This window comes from Bubalus bubalis, chromosome 16, assembly GCF_019923935.1.
Source record: "Bubalus bubalis isolate 160015118507 breed Murrah chromosome 16, NDDB_SH_1, whole genome shotgun sequence".
In the NCBI taxonomy this organism is placed as follows: domain Eukaryota; kingdom Metazoa; phylum Chordata; class Mammalia; order Artiodactyla; family Bovidae; genus Bubalus; species Bubalus bubalis.
In genome coordinates this window covers 41,308,060-41,323,850 of record NC_059172.1, presented here as the reverse complement: position 1 = coordinate 41,323,850, position 15,791 = coordinate 41,308,060, and the positions used below count along the sequence as shown (strand labels likewise).

The following is a 15,791-nucleotide window of genomic DNA, read 5'->3' as shown; positions in this document are numbered from 1 at the left end:
AGTGGCTACTTACTGCATATGGGGGAAAAAATCCAAGCTCATTTGTGTGACATCCAGGACTCTTTACAGCCTGGCACCAGCCTGTTCTTTCTGGCCTCACCCCTCACTACTCCAGTCTTCTCTGACTTACAAAATGCTATTAACACTGAGATATGTGTTATTCTTTAACTGCCCGTGTTATTTCCAGCTTTGGAGTCTGCAAATGCTGTGTGCTATGCCTATTCTTGCCCATATTTTCTACCCATAAATCCCTGTTCAGTCGTCCAGACCTGCTGAAATGGCTCCTCTTCACAGTGAGCATTCTTTAGGCTTGCCCCCTCCTCTGTAACCTCATCACATTTTGGACAGTCCTCTTCTGTTAGCATTTATCACATGACATTGTGATTATAACCATATTCTGAGCTCCTTGGAGGTGAAGAGTATGTATTATGCTTGCTTTTTCCTCTAGTAGAGCTTCCCTGGTGACTTATGCAATGTAGGAGACCCGGGTTTGATCCCTGGGTCAAGAAGATCCTCTGGAGAAGGGAATGGCTACCCACTTCAGTATTCTTGCCTGGAGAATTTCATGGACAGGGTAGCCTGACGGGCTACAGTCCATGGGGTTGGAAAGAGTCAGACATGACTGAGTGACTAATACTTCCACTTTTTTCCCCTCTAGTATCCTACAGAGTACCTTGTACATGACAGATAGCAACTATGTTAAATGAATAGAGTGATTAAGACTATAATGATATTTTTACTCTCTGTTTACAATATATAACATTTAAACATACCCAACTAAATAATTTGTGCTCTCTCTCTTTATATTTATGTCAGAAAATGTATCTTGTGATGGAGCTTTGTGAGGATGGAGAACTCAAAGAAATTCTGGAAAGGAAAGGTCATTTCTCAGAGAATGAGACAAGGTGGATCATTCAAAGTCTCGCCTCAGCTATAGCCTATCTTCACAACAATGGTAAGAAGAGGATCACCCAGCTCGTTGACTCCATGCAGGCAGATAGCACTTTTCTTTAAGGGTGATTGAATCCAGGATTCATAGTCACAGAAGTAATGCCTACTGATACAGAAAATTTGATTTTAAAAATTAAATTTTTTCCCTTGTAACTTTATTGATATATTTTAATTAGAAACAAGACAGGTATGCAATTACATTGTCCATGGATAAGAATGAAATTATGAACATTTCTATTCAACAACTTGAAAAGAAGCTAATATTATTAAATCCAAAATAGAAAATCAATAGAAGTAAAATTTCTTAAAACTCATATATTAATAATAATGTTAAAAATCTGCATATACTAGGGATTTAAAAAAATTTTAGACTTAATTATTAGAGCAGTTTTAGGTTCACAGCAAAATTGAGAAGTTACAGAGATTCCCAAATACCTCTGTCCATGCATGCAGATCCTTCCCCATTATTAGCATCCCCTATCAGAGGGGTTACACTTGTTACAGTTGATAAACTTGCACTGACACATCGTTATCACCCAGAGTCCATAGTTTACATTAGTGTTCGCTCTTGGTATTGTACATTCTATGGGTTTTGACAAATGTATGATCCACCAGTAGAGTACCATAGGGGAGTTGTTTCACTACTTTAATATCCACATTTAAATATCATTCTAATTCTTCTAATTGCTTTACTGTTCTTTGGTATTATTGCTACTGTTTTTCCTCATGCTCCTGCTTTTTTTTTTTTTTTCCCCTTCAGTGTTAGTTTGGCTTACATGTGACTTTAGAAGCTTCTCATTTTATCAGTTCGGTTCAGTTCAATTGCTCAGTCATGTCCAACTCTTTGCGACCCCATGAACCACAGTATACCAGGCCTCCCTGTCCATCACCAACTCCCAGAGTCCACCCAAACCCAGGTCCATTGTGTTGGTGATGCCATCCAACCATCTCATCCTCTGTCGTCCCCTTCTCCTCCTGCCCTCAATCTTTCCCAGCTTCAGGGTCTTTTCCAAAGAGTAGATTCATCACATCAGGTGGCCAAAGTATTGGAGTTTCAGCTTCAGCATCAGTCCTTCCAATGAACACCCAAGACTGTTCCTTTAGGATTGACTGGTTGGATCTCTTTGCAGCCCAAGGGACTCTCAAGAGTCTTCTCCAACACCACAGTTCAAAAGAGATGAAAAAAAAACTTTGTTCCAGAGAGGTCAGGGGACATGTTTGGCTATGCAGAGCTAGTGCTGGAACCTAGGGGCTCATTCAACAGATGTTCCTTAAGCACCTACAGCATTGAGGTTGGTCCTAGAGTTTACAGAGGTTCAAACACAAGGCATCTGCTGGAGTACAGAAAACAAATTGATGATTTGCTTTCAAATGGAGTACAGAAGACAATATGATGATTTCTGAGAGCCATATAGAGAGCATGGAGCACAGGTGTACTAAGTGCCTCATTTGATTCAGAAAGTCAAGCAAGAATTCACAGAGGAAGCAAAACTTGAGCTGAGGAATACAAACTCAGGTGAAAAAGGGAGGGCTTTCCGCAGAGAGCGAGGATTTTTGCAAGAGCAGAAAACCAAAGACTTGATATTTTGCTAATTTCAGTTCTAATATATAAAGTCAGTATATTTCAAACTAAATCTTAACAGGATTTTTCATGGAGCTTGATAAAATTATTTTGAGAGGGATGAGAATAGTAAAGAAAACAATGAAAAAGAACAGTGGAGGCAGCAGAGAGACTTGCCCTGACAAGTGTCAAACCACATTATGAAGATATATTAGTTAAAGTTTTGTGGTGTTTATGTAAGAAGAGATAAGGAGAACAATAGAAATTCCAAACACAGGTTGGGTGTGGAAGAGAACTGTAAACAACTAGAAGTAGTAGACAGTCCAGGGCTCATCCAGCCTCCTTTCCCCGGAAATTATACCTATAGCTTTTTAAGTTTAGGGGAATGATTACAATGGATATGGACTGGATCAGTTATTTGCAAAGGAAATATTTGGTACATGAGAGTATTTGCATGTACATAAAAGTCCTGCCTGAGCCCTGACATGTTCAACTGGAGATTTTGTGTCTCACGGGTTTTTATTTTTAACTTTAATGTATAAAGAGTAGAAAAGTGTGACTGATGGTGCAGAAAATATATTGAAATAAATATAGTTTGTATACACGTAGCCAAGTTGCAGTATGTTAAATGTTTATGCTGACAATAACATATGAATAGAAGTAAAGAGGTAATCCTCTCTTTGAAGAGTGAAGGACATGGGAAAGCTTCCTCCTACAGGAAATAGCTAACTTTGGACATGATCCTCTTTCACACTCACCAGGCCATTCATGAAGAAGAGTGGCCAGTTGGAGCAACAGGGGATTGGGGAGAGGTCAGGGAGTCAAAGAAAGTGGCTCCTTAAGGTTAGAAACGTGGAGAAAAGGGATATGAATATAAGAGAATGAAACAAGGAAGAATTATACCTGGACCTCCTTAGATTTTTTTCAACAGTTCAGTTTAGTCGCTCAGTCGTGTCCAACTCTTTGCGACCCCATGAACCACAGTATACCAGGCCTCCCTGTCCATCACCAACTCCCGGAGTCCACCCAAACCCAGGTCCATTGTGTTGGTGATGCCATCCAACCATCTCATCCTCTGTCGTCCCCTTCTCCTCCTGCCCTCAATCTTTCCCAGCATCAGGGTCTTTTCAAATGAGTCAGCTCTCCGCATCAGGTGGCCAAAGGATTGGAGTTTCAGCTTCAACATCAGTCCCTCCAGTGAACAGCCAGGACAAATCTCCTTTTTCAACAGTGGATGTTAACTGGTCAAGTTCTATTTGTGTCCACTCTAATTATTTTTTCATTATCCATTTCATTTGATTTGTTGTTTATTTTCTTGGTAGATATAGTACATAGAGATCTGAAACTGGAGAACATAATGGTTAAAAGCAGCTTTATTGATGCTAACAATGAAATGAACTTAAACATAAAGGTAAGATAATAGAAATTGTGGTAAATGTTTGCCTATAAATAGTTTGATATCAAAGTGACAACGTACATCCTCTTTTTTAGATACATTTCAGAAGCTTTTTAACAGCCAAAAATAAGCAGCCTGTGCTAAAAAAAATTAAAATTTCACAAAAGAGGTTGTGACTGACAAGAATAATTTTACAAGTTAAGTAGTGCTACTGAATTTTGTTAAAGTAGATATTCATTTGGATAGTTCTGAATCATTAGTTAATAGCAAACAAACAGATGCTCTGAATTCTAATTAATTTCAAAATTATGCCTGGTAATTTGATGTAAATGTGTTACAAATTTAGAGAAAAAGTACACCTTGGCTGTGCCTTTGATACTAAATTAATGCTAAAGTCTGTATTTCTCATTTAAAATTTTCTTGGGTATTAATATTTATGTTCTAAGCACAGTTAGTATGCCAAGTATTTATTCTTGAAGACTTTATTCAAATTAAGTGTTCTTTAATGTCAAATAAATGATCAAATACATTATTTATTAGCATTTTAAAAGTGGTTGCTTTCAAAATATATGAATGTATTAATTTGGGAATAAAATGTTGTCTTTGAATAACTTGCTCTGTTGCATTTATAACATAAATAGGATTAACAGTATTGTTGTTATACTCAAATAAATATTCTTAGATGTTTCTATTATAAGCTCTATGAGTGCAGGAATTCTGTGTGTGTCTTATTCACTGTTGGTACCAGGAATAATGCCTAGAATATAATATGTGCTCAATTAATATTTGGTGCATGAAGGAATAAATGCCCTACAAAGAACTGAATTGGGTCATGAGAGCTTTTATATATTTGATACCTGTATACATTTTCTGTGGAGAAAGATAATGTAACATGATGCTCCAAGTAGGGTCATTGTGAACACTCCTGGAGAAATTTATTAGTCTCTTTAGAGAAATAGTGATATCACATTGTTGATAGGAACATTTTCTTACTCCATTAGGTACTGAAAACTTTACATTCACTGTCTGTGGACCACAATCTTATCTTTGGTTGTGTGATCAGTAAATGTGCCTGTTTTTTCTGCTTTCAGCCCAAGGCTGTTCCAACTTGGGAGACAATACCAAGGGCACACACTGAATATTTAATAACCAAATGTTTAATGACCAAGATTTAGACTGAGCAGAAAGCCTACAGTTGCAGCAGTAGGCCTCCCGTGTATTTGTAGTTATAGTGTGTGTTTTTTTTCCTGTTAATTTGCTTCTCGTAGTTTTTAATAGTGTAATAATTTTTAAATTAGTATACTCTAGAAACACAGAGGAAATAATAGTAAAGAAAAGATAGCATTGACTAGAGAAAATATTTTATAAATAATTATAAAAAGGAGGAGTTTCTGTGAGTGCTGACAAGAATAATGATTTACATTTATAACAGTGCTTTAAACTGAAACATAGCTTGAGCATCAGAAAAATAGATAATAAACTTACCAAGGCCAGAATGTGTTTTACAATGAAATAACTTTATAAAGATAAATTTCATTTTAAAAAATGTTAAATGCCTTCTTGGAAGAGTAACTCCCTATGTTGAACTGTTGAATTTAAATTAGAAGGAGTGAATAATCAACATTATGGGTGTTTTTTCAAAATTTGAAAAACCAAGTTTCTCTTGACCAGGTTTCTTTTTCACAAGGAGGGGCAGGTGGGAAGGGGAAGCAAGGTCCTTATTAGTAATGCAAGGAAAGCCCCTCTGTCCTCAAGAATTCCTGAATTAAATGCAATACAGTGTAGTGAAAATCCTGTTGGCAGAATGTGTGAACTTTGGGTCTGGAAAACTGGTGACTCTATGTGAATTTCTTCTTGAAGGTGACTGATTTTGGCCTAGCAGTGAAGAAGCATGGAAGGAGTGAGGTCATGCTGCAAACCACATGTGGGACACCCATCTATATGGGTAAGTTAGGAGGCTTTAAATGATTTTTTTTCCTATAGAAAAAAGTAGAACAACTTGTATGGATTAAAATTTGAGCAGTTTGATTTTGCACCATAACTGATGGCCCTGATCAAGCTACCTTTTCTTTTCTTGAAAGTGAAAGTATTTTAGTTGTTGTCACAAATTTTTCATAGTTCTTATCTTTGGAGATTATGGTGTTCATCATTTCTCTGGGCTCTTCTTATAACTGTTTATGTCTCTTAGGTAATCATACACCCAAATCTAATTATCATTTTGTTAATTCATGCTAAAATAATGCATGTGTTTTGCTTCTTTCCATTTTTTATCCAATTTCATTGCCATCCAGTAGTTTTTCATAGAGTCCTGATTAAATATATTTCATAAACCAACAGTTTCTCATTTTTGTAAATGTGATTTTTAACAGCATTCTTGAAGTATAATTTAGATACCAAAAAAAATGTACCATTCGGTGATTTTTCATACATTCACAGAGTTTTACAGCACTACCACAGTCCAATTTAAGCAATTCTACCTCTAGCAGTTGCCTCATGCCCATTTGCTCTCAATCTCATTCCCATCCCAATCCCAGGTAACCACTGATCTTTGTCTCTCTAGGTTTTCTGTTTCTGGATATTTCATATAAATGGAATCATACAACATCTAGGCTTATACACCTGGTTTTTTTCACTTAGCATGATGTTTTTGAGGTACATCCCTATTGCAACACATATGTGTAGTCTGTTCTGTTAGTAAACAGTTGTCCATTGTATAGATATGCAACACATTGTTTATCTGTTTATTAGTTGATGCACATGTAGATTGTTTCCAGTTTGGAGCTATTATGAATAATCCTGCTTATGGACGTTTGTGTTCAAGTTTTTATGTGGGCATATGGTTTCATTTTCCCTGGGTAGCTACAAAGAAGTGAAATTGCTGAATCATGTATTATTTATGTTTATACTTTTTCAGAAACTACCAGACAATTTTCCAAAGTACTATAAGATTTTACCTTCCCACTAGCAATGTGTAAGAGTTCCAGTTTCTTCACATCCTTTCTAACTCTTTATATTACTTATCTTTGTAATTATAGCCAGTCAGATGGGTAGGAAGTAGTATCTCATTGTGATTTTTAATTTTCATTACCTTAACGACCAATGATGTTGAACATCTTTTCATGTACTTATTAGTCATTCATATATCTTACAATAGACATAGATGAAATGCCTATTCAAATTTGTATCTATTGAGATGATCATATACTTTTTAAATTTATTAAAGAAATAATTGCATTAATGGAAATGTTGAACCATCCTTGTACCTTTGGATTAAACCTCACTTGGTTTCATATACTGCTATATTCAGTTTGATCATAACAGTATGGATCACAACAAACTGTGGAAAATTCTTAAAAGAGATGGGAATACCAGACCGCCTTACCTGCGTCCTGAGAAATCTGTATGCAGGTCAAGAAGCAATAGTTAGGACTGGACTTGAAACAACAGACTGGTTCAAAATCAGGAAAGGAGTACATCAACACTGTATATTGTCATCTTGTGTATTTAACTTAAATGCGGAGTGCATCATGGGAAATGCCAGGCTGGATGAAGCTCAAGCTGGGATTAAGATTGCTGGGAGAAACATCAGTAACCTCAGATATGACACCACCCTTATGGCAGAAAGTGAAGAGGAACTAAAAAGTCTCTTGATGAAGGTGAAAGAGGAGAGTGAAAAAGTTGGTTTAAAACTCAACATTCAGAAAACGAAGATCATGGCATCTGGTCCCATCACTTCATGGGAAATAGATGGGGAAACAGTGGAAACAGTGTCAGACTTTATTTTTGGGGGCTCCAAAATCACTGCAGATGGTGACTGCAGCCATGAAATTAAAAGACACTTACTCCTTGGAAGAAAAGTTATGACCAACCTAGATAGCGTATTCAAAAGCAGAGACATTACTTTGCCAACAAAGGTCCGTCTAGTCAAGGCTATGGTTTTTCCTGTGGTCATGTATGGATGTGAGAGTTGGACTATGAAGAAGGCTGAGCGCCGAAGAATTGATGCTTTTGAACTGTGGTGTTGGAGAAGACTCTTGAGAGTCCCCTGGACTTCAAGGAGATCCAACCAGTCCATCCTAAAGGAAATCAATCCTGAATATTCATTGGAAGGACTCATGCTGAAGCTGAAGCTCCATACTTTGGCCACCTGATGGGAAGAGGCAACTCATTGGCAAAGATCCTGATGCTGGGAAAGATTGAGGGCAGAAGAGGAAGGAAGTGACAGAGGATGAGATGGTTGGATGGTGTCATCAACTCAGTGGACATGAGTTTGAACAAATTCTGGGAGATAGTGAAGGACAGGGAAGCCTGGTGTGCTGCAGTCCTTGGGGTTGCAAAGAGTTGGACAGGACTAAGCAACTGAACAACAACAGATAATTCAGTTTGTTACCACTTTAGTTTAGAACTTTGAGTGTAGCTTTCTTTCCTGCTGCCCTTATGTTTTTTGATGTTAGGATTATACTATCCTCATTTTAAAAATAAAATATTTTCATTTTTTGTATGTTCATGAGCCATTTAAGTAATAGAAATTACCTACTCATTAATTATTTGATGAGATTTCCCCTTAAAATTTTTGGTCCTGGTACCCTGTGGGGATAAAATTTCTATTATTTTCTTTTTTAAAGTTTTTGTTTATTTATTTATTTTGGCTGTTCTGGTTCTTTGTTGCTGCACACGAACTTTCTCTAGTTGCGGCGAGCAGGAGTTACTCTTTGTTGCAGTGTATGGGCTTCTCTTGTTGCAGAACATGGGCTCCAGGCACTCAGCTTGTGAGCCGAGTTGCTCCACAGCATGTGGGATCTTCCCAGACCAAGAATCAAACTTGCGTCCACTGCATTGGCAGGTGACTTTCTAACTGCTAGACCACCAGGGAAGTCCCTATTATTTTTAATTTATATTAGGTTATTTAAGTTTTTCACATCTCAAATCATTCTGATAATTTATATTTTTCAGAAAATTGTTCATTACATTGCGATTTTAAATTTTATTGGTATAAAGATGCATATTACATTCACTTGTAATTCTTAGATCTGTGGTTTTAGCTCCATATTAATTCTTAATATTTATTAAGAAGGCAATATAATTTAATATTAGCGGTATGGCCTCTGACATCACCGGCTAACTTGGGACTCTAACTCTGCCACTTGCTTTCTGGATAGCCCTGTACAAACAACTTTGTCATGGTTTCTACTTTTGTATAATAGGGATTATGCCACCCTTCTATAAAAAAAAAAGAAGGATCTATTTTGTGTCAGACACTGTTCTAGGGGTTGGAAATATAATAGTGAACAAAATAAGAAAATGTGTGTTGGTGCAAACGTTAATAAAAAAGATTAAAAAAAATATCTGGTATGTTAGCGAGAAGTGCTAAGGAAGAAAAATAAAACAGAAAAGGGTAGAAGATGTACTTTAGGATGGTAATAATAATATCTTTTTATTAGATTGACATAGAATTAAATGTAAAGTGCTTAGCACAGTACCTGGCACTTAGTGCTCAATTTTAGTTCTTGTAATAATACTAACCATTTTTTCTTGATCAAATTTATTAGTGGCAGGACTATTTATTGAGCTTTCAAAACTCCAGCTTAAGTCTAGTGGTATTTGATTTTCATTGATTTCTGCTTTTATTTTTCTTAATTCCTTCTTTCTACTTACTTTTGGTTTATTTTTAAACTTCCTAAGTTAAATGTTTATTTATTTTCAGTCTTCTTATTTTCTAATAAATGCATTTAAGGCTGTATATTTTCCTCTGAGTACTAATTTAACTGTTTCTTTTATTATACAGTGTTCTAATTGTTATTAATTTCTTAATAGTCTATGATTTTAGTCTTCTTCTTTAATCCAAAAATTACTTTGAAGTGCTTTTAGAATTTTCTGTGGGATGTGTTTGATACTTATATGATTGTGTTACTTTATCTAGCCTTTTGGTTTTCTATCTGATTTTCTTCATTTTACTAGGTAATTGTGAGTTAAAAGATTTCAACTTTAAGGAATTTTCTCTGTGGTTGAACACAAGGTTCATTTTTGCAAACATTACTTTGGATATTTTGAAAGCATGTACCCTCAGCCCTCTTTATCTGTGGGTTCTACACCTGCAGATTCAACTAACCAATGATCCAAAGTATTTGAGGAAAAAACTTCCAGAAAGGTCTAAAAAGCAAAACTTGAATTTATTACACAGTGGCAACTATTTACATAGCATTTATATTGTGTTAGGTATTATATGTTAATCTAGAGATGATTTAAAGTATATGGGACTATATGGGTAGGTTACATTCAAATATTAAGCCAATTTATATAAGGGACTTATGCATCCATGAATTTTGGTATCTGACAGCCTGGGGGCTAAAGGGTTAGGGGCTGAATCCTGAAACCAATCCACTACAGAAACCGAGGGACAACTATATACTCCTGGTTTGTCAAGCATAAAAGTGTGTGTATGTGTGTATTTATAAAACCAAACATGAGACTTTTGTGATTCATACTTTTTATTTTATTAATTTTATTGAAATATAGTTGATATGTATGGTCATTTAAATAATTTTAATTCTTCAAGCCCATTAGCAAAATTTATCTTTCCATTTGTTTGTGTTATCTTCAGTTTTTTCCTCCCAGTCTGTAGGTTATCTTTTCATTTTGTTTGCTGTACGGGAACTTTTAAGTTTGAGTAGATCTCATATGGGAGAAGGCGATGGCACCCCACTCCAGTACTCTTGCCTGGAAAATCCCATGGACAGAGGAGCCTGGTAGGCTGCAGTCCATGGGGTCGCGAAGAGTCAGTCGGACACGACTGAGTGACTTCCCTTTCACTTTTCACTTTCATGCCTTGGAGAAGGAAATGGCAACCCACTCCAGTGTTCTTGCCTGGAGAATCCCGGGGACGGGGGAGCCTGGTGGGCTGCCGTCTATGGGGTCGCACAGAGTTGGACATGACTGAAGTGACTTAGCAGCAGCAGCAGCAGCAGATCTCATATGTTTATTTTTCCTTTTATTTATATTGCCTTGGGAAATTGACCTAAGAACACATTGGTATGATTTATGTTAGAGAATGTTTTGCTTATGTTCTCTTCTAGGAATTTTATGGTGTTGTATCTTATATTTCAGACTTTAAGCCGTTTTGAGTTTATTTTTTTTTTTGTATGGTGTGAAGATGTGTTATAAATTCATTGATTTGCATGTGGCTGTCCAACTTTCCCAGCACCACTGTTGAAGAGATTGTCTTCTTTCTATTGTGTGTTCTTTCCCACTTTGTTGACAGTTAATTGACCATAGGTGTGTAGGTTTATTTCTGGGCTCTCTGTTCTGTTCCATTGATCCATATGTGGGATTGTTTTCTTAATTTTTTTCTGATAATTTGTTGTTAGTATATAGAATAAATATCTGCATATTCTATATCTTGCTATTTTACTGTATTCATTTATTCTAATAGTTCTCTGGTGGCATCTTTAGGATTTTCTGTATATAATATCATGTCATCTGCAAACAGTGACAGTTTTACTTCTTCCTTTCCAATTTGGATTCTTTTTACTTTTTCTTATCTAATTGCTATGGCTAGGACTTCCACTACTTTGTTGAATAAAAGTGAAAAGAGTAGATATCCTTATCTTGTTCCTGTTCTTAGAGGATAAGAATTTTTACCATGTAGAAGGAACAGATAAATGCTTTTGGTTCTTTACCATTGAATATGATGTTCACTGTGGGTTTGTCATTAGGGCCTTTATTATGTTGAGGTGTGTTCCCTCTATACCAACTTTCTGGAGAGTTTTTGTCATAAATGGACGTCAAATTTTGTCAAAAGCTTTTTCTGCATCTATAGGGATGATTGCATTATTGTTACCCTTCATTTGTTAATGTAGTGTGTCATATTCATTGATTTAAAGATATTGAACCATCCTTGAGTTACTGGACTAAATTCTACTTAATCGTGGTGTGTGGTTCTTTTAGTTTGCTAAGATTTTTTTGAAGTGTTTTACATCTGTGTTCATCAGTGATATTGGCTTATAATTTTCTTTTTTTTTTTTTTTGTGGTATCTTTATCTAGTTTTGATAACAGGCTGATGCTAGCCTTGTAAAATGAGATTGGAAGTATTCCTTCCTCTTTAACTTTTTGGAATAGTTTGATAAGGATAGGTGTTAACTTTTCTTAAATTCTTTTTAGAATTTACCTGTGGAGCTATCTGGTATTGGACTTTTATTTTTTGGGAATTTTTAAGTTACTGATCCAGTTTTATCACTGGTAATTGATCTGTTTCTGTTTTTTCCTGATTCAGTCTTAGGAGATTGTGTATTTCAAGAAATTTATCTCTTCCCTCTAAATTGTCCATTTCATTGGTATATAATTGTTCATAGTAATCTCTTATGATCCTTTGTATTTCTGTGGTATTGGTTGTAATTTCTATTTCATTCTGATTTTGTGTCTTTTTTCTTAATGAGTCTTGCTAACGGTTTATCAATTTTGCTTATCTTTTTAAAGAACTAGCTCTTAGCTCTAAATCTGTCTCTTTCAGTGATCTTTTCAATATCTTTTTAGTCTCTGTCTCTTTTATTTCTGATCTGATCTTTTTTTCTCTTTCCTTCTATTAATTTCAGGTTTTCTTTGTTCTTCTTTTTCTAGTTCCTTTAGATATAACGTTAGATTGTTTATTTGAAGTTTTTCTTGTTTCCTGAGGTAAGGCTTGTATCTCTATAAACTTCTCTATTAGAACTACTTTTGCTGTGTCCCATAAATTATAGATCATTGTGTTTCCATTTTTATTTCTCTTTAGGTATTTTTGAATACCTCTTTCATTTCTTCAGTGGCCCATTGGTTGTTTAGTAGTATGTTACTTAGACTTCATGTCTTTGTGCTTTTTCAGTTTCTTTTCTTTTCATTTTGCCCAATTCTTTGTGTCTAATTTCTACGTGTTAGGTATGTTGGTTATATCTTCTGATCTTGGAGAAATGGTGCCTTATATAGGCAATGTCCTGTGGGGACCACCAGGTGCTCCCCTCTGATCACTGGAGTTGTATGTTCTAGGGGTGTCCCCTATGTGGGCTGCATGCACCCTTTTTTGGTGGGGCTGACTACTGTGGACACATCAGTAGATGGGACTGGCCCCCAACCTGCTTGGCTTTGAGGCTGTGCCACATAGTGACTCTGGACTTGCTAGAAGGTGAGGTAGGCTTACTGCGGGGTTAACTGCATGGCCTGTGTAAGCCATACTTGCACCTGCTATTGGCCTGCTGGTGTACAAGGCTTGGTGCCTACATGGCTGCGTGGCAAAGGGGAGTGCTAGTTTGCTGGTGGGTGGGCCAGGTCTTGGCAGCTGTCTACTAGGGGGTGTAGGGCTGGTTTGTGCCTGCTGGTGGGTGGGGCAGGTCCTGGCACTAATAAGCTAGAGGGAGGAAACCAAAATGATGCTTACCAGCACCAGTGTCCATGTGATAGAATGAACTCCCCACAATGGCTGCTGCCAGTCCCCTGGGGGAGTCCTAGCTGCTTCCTCCCTTCCTGGGAGGTTTTCCAAGATCAGCAACTGGGTCTGACCTGTTTTTCAAACTATTGCCTCTGAGCTGGGTTTCAGAGTGCGAGATATTGTGTGCACCCTTGAACAGCAAAGTCTGTTGTTTCCTCTAGCACTCCAGCTCTCCTGGATATAAGCCTTGCTGGTTGTCAAAGCCAGATGTTCTGGGGGCTAATATTCCTGGTGCAGACCCCCTAGACTGGGAAGCCTGATGTGGGGCTAAGAGTCCTCACTCCGTGTGGAGGAATTCTGAGATTGTGACATTCCTCCTGTTAGTGTTTCACTGACCTGGAAATGTAGGTTCTAACTGTAGGATGTCTCCTCCCCTCCTTCCCATATTCTTGTACTTCCTACTTTATGTCTTAATTGTGGAAAATTCTTTTCTGCTAGTTTTCAGGTCATCCCTATAGATAGTTGCTCTGTAAGTAGTAATTTTGGTGTGTTCGTGGGAGGTAATGAGCTCATAGTCTTCAGTTCTGTCATCTCAGCCACCAGTCCATATTATTAATTTTGCTTGCTTCCTCTGTTGATTTCTAAGAGAGTTATTAAAGTCACTCACTGATGTAGGGCTTTAGTAGATTTTTTTTTTGTACTTTGAGTAGGTTTCTTAAAAATATTCTTTATGGCAACATAATTTGTATATAATAAAATATACAGATTTTAAGTGTAAAGTTTAATGAGTTTTGACAAATATATATACTTGTACAATTACCACCCCAGTGAAGATATAGAATATTTCCATCACCCCAGAAATTTCCTTTGTGTCCCTCTCAGTCAATCCCCCACCCAAACCTTAGCAACCACTGAGGATTTCCATTGCCTTAGATTAGTTTTGCTTGTCTAGAATTTATACAAATTGAATCATAAGTATATATTCTTTTGTGTCTGTCTTCTTCTGTTCCATGTAATGGTTTTGAGACTTAGCCATGTTGTTATATCAGTAGTTTATTCATTTTTATTCCTGAGGAGTATGCCTGGTTCATTGTTTGTCTATTTGATGCATAAAGTTTCTAAGTAGTTTTATCTTATTTGGGAAGAGGCTACTTTAGATTCTGTTCATATCCTCCTGTTGGCAAAAGACATCTGGTCTGTAGTTACATGGGGAAAATATATCCAAGCGTCCTGAGTTTTATGCCTGCTTATTAGTTGTCTACACTGATAACAAGTGAGAGAACAAGAGAGAAGACAGATGGTTTGTGGGGCTTTGCCGACTTCCTAAGTGGCTCTTTGGCACAGTTGCTCTGGCCTCTGCCTCCCTGTGAAAGCCGTGATGACAGAGCACGTAGAAATGCCCCTGGTAATTAAGATGACTCTGGAACAGTGAAGGCTCTGAATTCCAGGCCCCCTGAGTGGTGGACCTACGTGGAAATCTGTCAGGGGATCAGATCATGGAATCAGCCCTTGTCATAGACACATGGCCGTAGAGCAACTTGAATGTTTATGATTCAGTATTTTAAAAGTTTAAGGAGGGTTAAAGAATACAAGTAGTTGCTTAAAGGAAAATGTTAATTAGTTAATTTTAAGTGATTTGAAGACAAATTACTTAGTTTGTTAATTACCTATAGTTGAGTCTTTTCTCATTCTTTCTTCTGTTTACCTTTCAGCTCCTTTTTTTGTTGTTGTTGCTTTTTAGTTCCTTTAAAATAGTCAGAGGAAATGAAATTTCATTTGCTTTTACTGGTTACAGACACACTGTGTGTGTGTGTGTGTTGGGACGGGTGATTGAAACTGTTTTCTAAAGTGAAAACACCTTTTACATGGGAGATGCTCTGTAACTGTGTTACTTTAGGTGAGTTACTTAATATGTGTATCTGGACCTTAATTTCCTCACTGGCAAAATGAGTCAAATGCCTGTATACCCATCTCACATGATTCTTAACATAATTTATACGAATAGCATCATTCATGCAAAAGTACTTTGTAAATTTTAAATTTCTATTCAAATACACACAGTTGACCCTTAAACAATGTGGGAGTGAAGCTACATATTAACTTACTGTTGGCCCTCCGGGATGCTCCCTAACTGTAGAGGTGTAATAGACATATTCCTGGAATAACAAGCATATTCAACTTTTTAAAAACCCAGCCATTATTTAAAAATCTAATCATTAAAAGACCATCATGACCCAGATAATCACGATGCTGTAATCACTCACCTAGAGCCAGACATCCTGGAATGTGAAGTCAAGTGGGCCTTAGGAAGCATCACTATGAACAAAGCTAGTGGAGGTGATGGAATTCCAGTTGAGCTATTTCAAATCCTGAAAGATGGTGCTGTGAAAGTGCTGCACTCAATATGCCAGCAAATTTGGAAAACTCAGCAGTGGCCACAGGACTGGAAAAGGTCAGTTTTCATTCCAATCCCAAAGAAAGGCAATGC

General features: G+C 36.8%; 1 protein-coding gene across 8 annotated transcripts in view; it reads left to right on the top strand.

Moving 5' to 3' along the window:
* Positions 1-15,791, top strand: part of STK33 (serine/threonine kinase 33) — a 185,032-nt gene that overhangs the window by 124,225 nt on the left and 45,016 nt on the right. For all 8 annotated transcript variants that reach the window (XM_044929484.2, XM_006051606.4, XM_044929481.2 and 5 more), the window contains 3 exons: positions 817-955; positions 3,835-3,923; positions 5,769-5,853. In XM_044929484.2, the coding sequence (XP_044785419.2) occupies positions 817-955; positions 3,835-3,923; positions 5,769-5,853 (313 nt within the window). The remainder of the gene's footprint in view (positions 1-816; positions 956-3,834; positions 3,924-5,768; positions 5,854-15,791) is intronic.